The sequence below is a fragment of the Anticarsia gemmatalis genome, chromosome 28 (assembly GCF_050436995.1).
Source record: "Anticarsia gemmatalis isolate Benzon Research Colony breed Stoneville strain chromosome 28, ilAntGemm2 primary, whole genome shotgun sequence".
Taxonomy (NCBI): domain Eukaryota; kingdom Metazoa; phylum Arthropoda; class Insecta; order Lepidoptera; family Erebidae; genus Anticarsia; species Anticarsia gemmatalis.
The window spans coordinates 4,162,250-4,174,204 of record NC_134772.1 but is presented as its reverse complement, the minus strand read 5'-3'; the positions used below and the strand labels follow the sequence as shown (position 1 = coordinate 4,174,204).

At 36.6% G+C, this 11,955-nt stretch overlaps 2 protein-coding genes across 3 annotated transcripts in view; both read left to right on the top strand.

The window, feature by feature from the left end:
• The window catches only part of LOC142984778 (osteomodulin-like), a 443,673-nt gene that overhangs the window by 427,878 nt on the left and 3,840 nt on the right, over positions 1-11,955 (top strand). Inside the window, exons 2-4 of the mRNA XM_076132589.1 lie at positions 9,466-9,627; positions 10,900-11,117; positions 11,709-11,906. Coding sequence (XP_075988704.1) covers positions 10,995-11,117; positions 11,709-11,906 — 321 coding nt within the window. The 5' untranslated portion in view covers positions 9,466-9,627; positions 10,900-10,994. The remainder of the gene's footprint in view (positions 1-9,465; positions 9,628-10,899; positions 11,118-11,708; positions 11,907-11,955) is intronic.
• Positions 7-5,764, top strand: Sgt1 (suppressor of G2 allele of skp1). Of its 2 annotated transcripts, none has more exons than XM_076132693.1 (6): positions 7-141; positions 1,227-1,343; positions 2,191-2,392; positions 2,769-2,854; positions 3,358-3,462; positions 4,204-5,764. In XM_076132693.1, the coding sequence occupies exons 1-6, from the start codon at positions 109-111 to the stop codon at positions 4,306-4,308; spliced, it is 648 nt and encodes a 215-aa protein (XP_075988808.1). In that variant the 5' UTR covers positions 7-108; the 3' UTR covers positions 4,309-5,764. The 2 variants fall into 2 exon arrangements, with proteins under 2 accessions (XP_075988808.1, XP_075988807.1); XM_076132692.1 differs by having other exon boundaries at positions 1,215-1,343.

Genomic DNA, 11,955 nt, shown 5'->3' with positions numbered 1-11,955 from the left:
CTGTCAGTCTAGAAAAATCTGCTGAGTTGAGATTCGTTCGCTGTCTGTTACAAAAATAAATATTTTTGGGAGCCCGGAGATATACTTTCTCGTAATAGAGGAGAAAATATGACCGAAACTAAAGATAATACGGCCGCTGAGGTAAGATATTCTTTTATATCTTATGATATTCAACCAATTAATGTAACAGCTAAACTTTTAAAACCTATTGAACCTTTTTAGAAAGGGATTTGATATCTTTCATTTTCTTTGATAAAACTGTTCAGGTGTCTTTTGATGGTCTGTATATCAGTTTCAGAGGACCTCTAGAACACAGTTATCACTATAACATATATGAGAATTTAATTGTATAGAATCTATGAGAGTGTTAACTGCATAGGTAAGGCTAATATGGTCCCCTTTCAATGTGTTCAAAACACACACACACACATTTCTGTTTCAAAATATTCAATAGATCTGGTTTTTAATTACTCAAATTATCTTATAAGAATAAGAAAATAAACACTCTTATAGTACTTCGCCAAAAAGTTTTGGTTATACATTATGTTTATTTCATACAAATGCGTTTTTTCACAGTGAGAAATAACTGTAGAATTGTAAAGCTTGTACACAGTTGCTGGGGTTGATAAATGGTTACCGTGCCAACCAATCTGCATATTTGAATTTGTTACTATATTTTCTCAGGTTTTAAAACATTACGCAGGCCAGACTTTAGGCTATATAGTATAAAAATAACATTTCATACACATCAATGTCAAGTAATAAGGATATAAATAAATTGCTTTATGCATTGATTTTGCAATTGAAATTGTCAAAATCAATGCAGAAAGCGAGTTTCTAATAAAATTCACCTGATCCTTATAAACTTCCCTTGTTACATTCACTTTATTGATGTATTTATTTAAATTATTGTTTTTGAGAAACGTTTCTATGGAGAGAAAAACAAAACAAAAAAAAATTCTAAGAGGAGCTGTGTGTGTCTGCTAGTTTCATAATAAATTCTAATAGTTGGTAATTAGGTACCTAGTGAAAGTATAAAAAAATATGTTGGTGTTTTATAAACACTGTATTATGCAAACATTATGATTATGATACACATTAACTTAGAATTCCATTTGTTTTGATGAATTATCTAGCTAGTTTCTCAAAAGCTTTATTACGGTACACAAACCACACTATACATATTTTACACTATATTTTCTAATAAAAAACAGTTTTTTTTACAGCCGGTTAAACCAAAGATCAAACACGACTGGTATCAAACAGAATCGCAGGTGGTGATCACAATACTACTCAAGAATGCGCCCAAAGACAAGGTGAAAGTCAACTATGGTGAGAAGAGTGTAAGTAATTTCTTTCTATCTTTCTATGTATCTATTTAGCTCACTGTTGAGTGTAGACCTCCCCCTTAGTACACCATTTTTTACGATCCTGCTCTTATCTCATACATTGTCCGAGTTACTCATTTCAGCCTTTCTCATTTGATCTCACATTAAGTAATTTACTTATCTTTAAATAAACTGCCTCTCTGGTTGACTAGAAATCTCAGGTAAGAGAATTCTGTCAGATCAAAAATTAATTAAAAATAATTAGTTAAGCTGCTTGCTGGAAGTGTAGACCTCCGTGATAGCGTTTGACCCTAAGCCATCACATTGATTTTTCGTTTATCAATTCTACTGAGAATGGAATAGAGTGCGCTTGTATAACAAAGACACAATTGGACATTATAAACAAATTCCTGCATAGACGACTGGTTTCAATGGGCCTGCTGATTAATACATTCGAAGTCTTGGATTGTTATCGACCCTCGCTTGCACTAACACGTGTTATGCTGCTATCCTAGTGTATTAAAAATAATGAATTTATCGATAGTCGAAGCAGAGGTTAATTAAATAATAAAAATAAACAAATATTTATCTACCTGCGATAACCATGTTATATGGTCACATAGCTATGACCCTTTTGACTATGAGGTAGGTAACGACCCAGCCATAGGTTTAATAAGTTTTAAAAATAAAAACTCACACATGGTCATTAGATTCCAAACTAAGCTGAGCTTGTACTATGGTAACCAAATAACTGATAAACATACATAAATACTTCTGTATATAGACTTAAATAGATAAATTGACAGCCAAATGTTTGGGAAAGTAAAGAAATACTTGGTTAATTATGTATTTTTACTTGCAGCTCTCAATAACCAGTGCAATCCCAGACTCAGACTCGGAATACAGCCTAGAGCTAGACCTAGCTCATGAGATAGAGCCGTGCATGTGCTCTCACGTGGTCTCCCCCTCCAAGATAGAAGTGAAGCTGCGGAAGAAGGAGGGCCTGAGGTGGACCACCCTGGAGGGAGAGAGGGGAGAGGTCAAAGTTAAGGCTATACCACAAGGTGAGATAATTTTTTATCTTTATTTTTTTTAAAGACAACTCCTGCTCTGAGAATGTCTCTTGTGTCGCGGAGACTTTTACAAACATACAAACTACGGACACAAAGCACGACAAGAAACAATTATTTGTGGATCGCACAAATGATTGCTCCGTGTGGGAATCGAACACACGGCCCCCCGACGCAGTGGTATCGGCGTGGCGACCTAAACCGCTGCGCCAATTAAAATTCAAAATGTCCTTTATTTCGTTAACTTTATACAAAGTATTTTAAATAGCAATTTTTGACCGTTTCGTAAAGCTGTTTGCTCATGAGAAGAAACGGCTCTTTTTTTTTATTTGCTGTAACAACATGCTATATTTAACAACTTTATTTACAGCGGTCATCGACGCATCTGGACCACAGAAACCGCCAAAAATATTCAGAAAAGACTGGGACAAGATAGAAAAAGATATCAACAAAATGGTAAGTGACTATTATAGTACAAGTTAGTATGAGTCTTGTAGGCAAAATGCGCGCCTTTAGGACGTTTCCAAAACTCAGAATTTAGAACATCAGCGGCCAACATTATGCAGCTGACAGTGGACTGTTTGAAATAGCTACTTTATTTTGGAATTTTAAATTACAATACACAAGATTATTAATTATAATCCAAAAATAAAAACCGGCCTAGTGCGAGTAGAACTCGCGCACAAAGAGTTGCGTACATTTCATATTTATTAAAAATTGTTGTATTTGTTGTTAACAGAAATACATAATTTGTGAAAATTTCAGCTTCCTAATTATTACGGTTTATGAGACAGACAGACGGACAGTGGATGTGAGTGTGAGTGGTGGCTTGATAATAGGGTTCTGTTTTTACCTTTAGGGAACCCCAAAAATCTTGCATGCTAAGGCTCTTTACTAAGTTGTCGGCCTATATATTTTTGTGCATGAAATTAGTTAATATTTTGTTTGTATGTTTGTAGGAGGCCGAAGAGAAGCCAGAAGGAGATGCTGCTCTCAACGCGCTGTTTCAGAAGATCTATGGAGAAGGATCCGACGAAGTTAGGAAGGCTATGAATAAGAGTTTTGTAAGTATATGCAACTAGCTTTTACCCGCGTCCTCGTCCGCCACCTGAATTTTCCCATGGGAATGCGTCATTTTCCCGGGGTCAAAAGTAGCCTATGTCCTTTCTCGGGTATCAAAATATCTCCATACCAAATTTCATGCAAATTGGTTCTGTAGTTTAGGCGTGATTGAGTAACAGACAGAGTTACTTTCGCATTTATAATATTAGTATGGATAATAAAAGCGGTAATATTATAAAATTTACATCATCATCAGTCTAGCTATTCTTCCAACTATGTTGGAGTCGGCTTCCAGTAGCTACCAGTATTTTACATGGAATGTCTATCAGATCTCTACGTAGTTACCTGGGATATAACACTATTACCCTTCGGTAAGGCTGGTTGTCAGACTTTCAAGCTTCTGATTACTGTTAACGGCCTGTTAAAGATCTTTGAAAATGGCAACCGGGACCCACATTTTACATGCATTCCGAAACACGGAGGAACTCGATATGTATAAAATGGTCACCCATCCACATAACAACCTCGGCAAGCGCGGCTTAACCTCAGAGATAGATCCGCGCGCCTGTTGCTAACTAAGCCACGAGCCCCTCTAAAAGATTTACGTAATTATTTGTTGTTCTCCATGTCAATGATTTTTTTTTTACTTTTTTAATTCTTAGCAAAGTCGCTTAGAGGGTCTGTTCCTATGTCTGTGTGTTTGTTTGCTTAGATCTTAGTCATACATTTCTTTTTTTTTGTAGGTGGAATCCGGCGGCACAGTACTAAGCACCAATTGGGACCAAGTAGCTAAGGACAAGGTGGAAATGAAACCGCCGGACGGCGTAGAGTTCAAGAAATGGGACTAAATAGCACAAAATGTTACTGTGACGGTATTACTAGTAGTTCAGTATGTGGGTATGCAGGTTCGATTGTTAAAATAGGTGTATTTTTTTTAGATTTGTTTGAGCTTTATTGAATTCTTTGTTTCCGCTCAGATGGAATTAAAAACCCGGCCAAGTGTGAGTCGGTCGAACGAAACGAGATGATCCCATGATTTACAAACCTCCGCCTTTTTCAAAGTCGGTTAATAATATTATATAGAATGTGTAGTGTGAATCTATCATTATGCTAATCTTATCTAAATCGGTTTAGCCATGAAGTTAATATTGTAATATCGCTTTTACAATATTGGTAACAAATTTTAAATTGTTTTCAATTAGTCCAAAAACGATAAATGCTTAAAAAGCGATAGTGTATATATACGACTGATTAGGAAGCCTCGGGTTCGAATCCTGAGTCGAGTAATATTCTAAAGTATTCTTTAAGAAAATTCCTACGAGTAAATGAGAGCTTAAATATCTTTTAAAAACTATTATTTGAATTGTCTCGAACAAAAATCAAACCTGCTACCGCACGTACTAAACACTAGCTATACCAACACATAATTTTAATATTTTTATGTATGTCATAAGTAATTTTTATATTATTATGTTACCTTTGCTTGTAGACTCGTAATACTGGCAAAATGTAATACTGAACTATGGGAAAGTACTGGATAACTTATCTGAAAGTCCTAACCGTCACTTTTTCAGAAGTTGTGAACCCAACTAGAGTATGAGCGCTAGTTCCGCAGTTTATTTAAGTGTCAGATAACCTATCTGGTAAAAGGGTCGGGGAAAAAGTATTTTCGCATTATAGTATGTATGAACTTGTAATAAAATCTTTTCTCTACACAAAAAAGCTCGATATTCGGGTACCTCACGAGCTCACTGAAAGAAACCTAATGAACCGTGTACTCATTTGTGATTCTTGAAGCCTAAGAGTTTTACAAGTTCATACATGCTATAATGCGAAATTGAGGCGCCCATAGCCAGTTGCGCTCACCGGTCGGTAAACGATCTGTGGGTTAAGCAACCGTCGGCGTGGTCATTCCATAGATGGGTGACTGCTTAGTAGTATTAGAGCTGGGCGTCTCCGTGCTTCGGAGGGCACGTAAAAAGTCGGTCCCGGCTGTTGTCTACTAAGATAACAGTCGTTAAGCCATGTCAAAGGCCTTTCGGGCGGCTTGAACAACTTTGACACTAGGTTGACCACTAACCATACGACGAACGAACAATGCGAAAAGACTTTTTCCCCGACCTAATATGTAAGTATGAAAAAAGCAGTGTTATTTCTAGCTGATAAGGTATCCAATAGATATTAAGAAGTGGTGCCACAGGACTTTAGTATTACATTTTGTGAGTTCCTTAGATAATTGTCTGCGAATCTATGAAATATAAAGAAAGACTTAATTAAAATAAATGTCGTCAGTAAAAGCACAAATTGTTGTTTTATTTATTTACTAGCTTTTCTTGGACTCTGCCTGCTTTTGCAATTTTAATGGTTTTTAATTGTATTCAGGGTTCCAGGTGGCATTTTTATTTTTAATGAATATGTTTTTTTAATAATTATTCATATTTTTCTGGTACAAAAGCCTAAAATGCCAGTCAAGTGCGTTTCGGACTCAAACACGCAGAATTCCGTATCCATACTAATATTATAAAACTGGAGAGTTTGTTTGTTTGTTTGTTTGAACGCGCTTATCTCAGGAACTACAGGTCCGATTTGAAAAATTCTTTCAGTGTTAGATAGTATATTCATCGAGAAAGCCTTTAGGCTATATATCATAACGCTACGACCAATCGGAGCGGAGTAGCAATAAAAAAGGTTACAAAAACGGGTAAAATTTTGACCTATTCTCTTTTGTGACGCAAGCGAAGTTGCGCGGGTCAGCTAGTCATTTTACAAAGAACCGGCCAGATCAGAGTTGAAACAGCGCATATAGGGATCTGTAACGGTATTTATTATAACGGCAAAGTAACCCTAACTATTACGTTTTTAGTTTGTTTAACGGCAACAGAAATACATTATTTATTTGTGAATATTCACAATCCTACTTTGTAATAGGGTCCTTTCCCCGTTTAACTACGGAACCTTATGAAAAGGGAATTTTAAGGACCTTCAAAGATAAAGATTCAAATTGCATAAATATAAGATTATTTCATACTATCGTTACGTAAACTCAAGTGCAGTTTCATTTATCATCATTATTAAATAATATTTTGATAAATACATGTTATCCGTGACTAAGAAACCTTGGTAGGTACAATATCTTTTATCAAGATATTTCCATCAAAAGTTCTGACTCTCTTCACCCACAAAACATTTTGTAGCAAAACAAACTGGTTTTCCGATTCCTTTTAACTTATATACTTCTAAATACATAGTTAAATACAATAAACATAAGTTTACAACGAGGCTCAGAAAAGATAAGTACTCGTCCTTATCACACAAATACTGCCTCCGTCAGTGGTTAAAGTCGCCACGACGTTACCATTGCGTCGGGAGGTTGTGAGTTCGATTCCCACACGGGACAAGTATTTGTGCGATCCACTATTAGTCGTTTCGGGTCTTGTACTTTGTGTCCGTTGTTTGTATGTTTGTAAAAGTCCCCGCGACACAAGAGCAATTCTTAGTGCGGGAGGTGTCTTTTTTCACTCACCACGCGGCGTTATGGTTATTGCGGCGAGGTGATCACGTTAACCACTGCGCTAAATGTGCAGTGTATGTACACTTATTATAAGTTTGTATATAATTGTCGAGAATGGCTTAGATTCAAGTTTAGGTACATAAAGTCATTGTTATATAATGTTTACTTGTCACAATTAGTAAGTTAAAGATAAGAGCTATCAATCAATTTATTTCCAAACACGTTTACACCAAGATGGCCAAAATGATTGTAAATTCGTGATTTTTTGACAACCGTTACGTATGTTATCTGAGATAAGGTATCGATATATCAATGAATAGGTATTTGTGTAGAAGGTTTTTAAATAAATAGTTTTGGGACTGTGCTGCTTCTATCAAGTCTGTTTCAAAACTGTTATAATACTCTAATGTACGATGTTTTACTGTGTCCTACCTATAAGTTTCCACTTTACTTTTTTTTATTATTACGACTAGTTTTGTTTTAAGATATGTGACTGTTTTATTAACTGCACACAGTAAATCATCAATAATTTTTTTTTAATAATTATATTGACATTTTAAAAGAGCAAGCCGTGAGTTTCTTACCGTTTCTTCTCACCAGCAACCAGCTTTCTCGAAACGGACAAAAAACAAAAAATACAATATACTGACTGTTTCAAACACTTTGTAAAAAGTTTACGAAATAAAGAATATTTTGAATTTGAATTTGTACCTACTATTATAAAAGCACAAAAAGTTGTCTCGTGTCTGGTTGTATCTATTTTATGTCCGTTTTTGTATGTTTGTAAAAGTCGTGACACAAGAGCAATTCTAATCAATTCTTACTGTGGGAGTTGTCCTTTGGAATACAGTAAAAATTTAACCAAATGTTTGTTACCAAACTATTCGAAACTGAGTGTATGGGTACAATCCCATAGTTGAAGCGCATTACGGATATTTTAGAAAAAAGGTCTAGCTTATTTGGATCCTGGATTTTTAACTATCTCCGATAACGAAAGCGTTAGAAGGACTATACCTGAACCGAACCTAAAGATATTTTTCACCATACTGATAGCAATGTAGAAATGGCGACTATTTTACCAAGTGCGCTTGAAGGTATAAAGTCACTTGTCCAGTCTACTAACGTAATCTATTTCTTGGATAATCTCAAGGAACTTTACCTTTATCTGCAATGAGACGCCATATTTTAAAATATATCAGTATTTTTTTATAGAAATAGCGTAAGGACGTTTGACAAGATGTATTTTAATAAGTGTTTAAGTTTGAGTGTAGTTTTAGTGTTGATAGTGAGTTTTAATTTAAGTTTTTCACAGTTAATTGATCAAGGTAAGTGTTTTATTCCTTAATTTAAGCCGTTACTATATTTTTCGTTTCTAAGTGAGTAAATGGAGATTTTCGGGAGAAACCACCTCCAAAAATATTTACACACAGATCGTAATTATATAAATGACAAGCGGCCGCTCGTGTCTTCTTTCGCACGGGCTTTAGTTTTCCCGTTTTTTGATTGAAGTTTTTCTCCTTTTTACCTCCTTTGGGGATACATTTCCAAAAATCCTTTAGTGAAAAAAGAATTCCATAAAATCTTCTAGTACCTACTTCTCAAAACTTACTAAGGAATTTAATGTTCATACCAAATCGCAAGCTTCTACGCTCAGTAGTTTCGGCTGTGCGTTGTCCGTCAGTCAATCAGTCAGTCACTCAGTAATGGAAGAGTTGTACTTACCTACTTAGACCAAATTCAAAATACTTATACGTTACTCTCTAAACTCTTCACACGTATATAAAAATATATAATATTTAACAAACCACCGTTTTCGAAAGGCTTATTGTTATTAAGAATAACGGCTTAGAAATGGAAAGAGCAGTCTGCCTTAGTGACTGTCTCCGTGGCGAAGTTGTTTAGGTCGCCACGACGCTACCGTTGCGCCGGAGGGTCGTGGGTTCGATTCCTACACGAAACAATTATTTGTGCGATCAATAATTGTTTCGGGTCTGGTTGTACTTAGAGTCTGTTGTTTGTATGTTTGTAAAAGTCCCCGTGACGCAAGAGCATATCTAAGTGCTGGAGTTGTCTTTTATATGAAAGAAAAGAAGTCGATCCAGTGCCCTCTACACTGTGTCAACATTCTATCCAACGGCAACCTGTGCTCAAATTCTTTTTTTCGTCCGGAAAATACATTACTGCATGTCCCGCTCCAGAGAGGAAGCGGGGTCTGTCAGGCTCTGCCGCCGGCTAGGCATTCCGGCTTTAAATTGGGCATACCGACTAAAGACCTGTCGGTGTTCCTTCAACAGTCACCATAAGGTGGCCAGGACGCGGTACCTCCAATTGGATAGTCCGCGTCCCTAATTCTTTGGCACCTACCTTATCGAGAGCTGGACATTTAAAATCTACTCGAAAATTTAGTTCCTATAACAAACGCTAGGGGCGCTCATTTGTTTTTCAAACAGTATATTGTTCTATAGTCTCATAAATAAGTTTTCTTTTCTTTCAGGTGTACAAACTATAGATACAGAGGCGGTAGCAGTCACGGAGTCAGCAGGAGAGACAGACGCGCCCTCTGACGTCATATGTACAGTGTGTAGTTGTGCAGACGGGGTTGTTAACTGCGCTAATTCCAATGTTAGCGCGCCTTTTGAGCTGATCGATTGGGAGGGTAAGTAACCCTTATTGTATTATACTAGAGGCCGATTTCGTCCGCTTAGAAACCCTTCCCGTGTAAATCTCCGGGATAAAGAGTAGCCTATGTGTTATTCTGGGTCTTCAGCTACCTATATACCACATTTCATCGTAATCGGTTCTGTAGTATTTGCGTTGAAGAGTAACATTCATACATACATACAAACATTCTCACAAACTTTCGCATTTATATAGGATACTTACGGCCCGACTTTGCATATTTTACAAGAAAACCTCTTTCAAAAACTTTTAGGGCTTCGACCTAATTAATGTAAATATATTATCTAAATAAAAATAAATGTGTAAATATCTAACAAAAATGTGACTAATCTAGGATAAGCTACTCTCTGATAAGAACTAATAATAGTCATAGGTATTACTACTAGATATAAAAATAATAGTGAATGATAAAATAGCTAAAGTCTGAGTCATTATCAAAATACTAGACAGGTACCTACAATATAATTAATTAGAAATACAAATATACGATAAGATAACATCAGCTGGTATTTACTTTTGACGTACGAAGCGTATAGTACTCTTATACTCATAATATTCTAGTCAATTCTACAGAGGTTGCGGGTTCAAACCCCGGGTCGAGCGAATAAAAATTGAGTGATGTTTTGTCAAAAAGTGCCTAGTAGAATTAGATTAATGATTATGTGTCTCGGGAAGCAAATAAAATTGTCAGTCCTGCACCTCGTCTCTCACTAGTGGTGTTTCCTATCCGTCCCACCGGGATTTGAGGGATAATGTACTGTCAATATGAATAAACTTCTGCGTAGTTGCCTGATTTCTGACCGCCTTAGCCGAATTTAGGCTTGAATAATTAAAATAGGCCAAAAAACTAATCTTAGCGTAAACAAAACTTAAGTACTTTCGAGAATTGCTTGAAAGTACTTTCGGGTCTGCAAGGTTTCATCACGATTGTATCCTTCACCGATACAACAAGAGGCAATAACTCTTGCACTTAGTTACAGAAATACGAAATCTTCGGTCAAAACACATCAAATATGCCTGCCTCCGTGGCGCAGTGGTTTAGGTCACCACGCCGATACCACTGCATCGGGAGGTCGTGGGTTCGATTCCCACACGGAGCAATTATTTGTGCGATCCACAAATAATTGTTTCGGGTCTGGTTGGGCTTTGTGTCCGTTGTTTGTAAAAGTCCCCGCGACACAAGAGCAATTCTTAGTGCGGGAGTTGTCTTTAAAAAAAAAAAATATCTAACTCCATTTTCTAATTTCAGGTTTAACAAATTTCAAGCCCATCACAGTAGACTTCAGTAACAGTCTTCTCAACTCAGTCACGAGGTTCAGCAAGCTGCCTATCCAGCAGTTAAACATGTCTAACTGCCAGATAGAGACCATTGAAGACGCCAGTTTCACTTATCTGGAAGATTTGAAGATCATAGACCTTAGTCATAATAAGATTTCTACTGCTGACTTGAATAGAAAGTGTTTTCTTGTAAGTATATAGAATGTATTTAGCCAAATACTTACTGTCCCGCTGCTGGGAAATGGTCTTCGAAACGAGATAAGGAATAAGCAACTACGCTGGCCAAGCGCAGACTTTTTATTTATTCAAAAACTGTTTACAACTTTTACGCCCGGTTTCTGAGTACATTTAGCAGTAGTTTATCTATTCAATAGCGTTGTTTTTATATGAGTTTACGCTGTTGAATAGATAAACTACCGCTAAATGTACCCGGAAACCGGGTTAGACATGCAAGGTTTCATCACAATGTTTATTATTTTGCTTCACCGTTAGAAGAAGTGATAAATAATTTAAACAATACTAAAGTCGTACATTCGATTCGGGGTTGTGTTGTCTTAGGTTTGAATCCTCGACTGGGATGTGAATACCACTTACAAAATAATAGTACCTAGAAAAATTCGGATTATTGCACAATTCTCAATACAATTCTTACCCAGAAATCGAACCCTGGATCTCAAAACAGCAAACAACACTGCTGCCCGAAATGGGAAGTAAAATTTTCAGCCGAATTCAACAGTCTTTCAGCAAAATATCACTAAAACCTATCTATTTCTTCCACAGGGTCCATTAACCGACGCGGGACCTACAAACTTCAAGCAGATGTCAACACTAACTCTAGCACACAACGACATACACTCTCTACCACAGGACTTGTTCATGTTCATGCCTCTGTTGACCTCTCTGGACCTCAGCGGGAACCCTCTCGCGGTCATCGACCAGGTCACGATGGCTGCTATATCGGATTTGATTAATTTGAGGGTAAGATATTCATACCTGAAGGTGTAGACACAGGTGTAAAAGATATATC

Excerpts from the sequence above, each read along its gene's own strand:
- Sgt1 (XM_076132692.1), top strand. The coding sequence starts at position 109 with ATGACCGAAACTAAAGATAATACGGCCGCTGAG. Across the intron at positions 142-1,214 it reads AAGATAATACGGCCGCTGAG|TTTTTTTTACAGCCGGTTAA; the intron begins GTAAGATATTCT and ends AATAAAAAACAG. Across the intron at positions 2,393-2,768 it reads AGTTAAGGCTATACCACAAG|CGGTCATCGACGCATCTGGA; the intron begins GTGAGATAATTT and ends CTTTATTTACAG.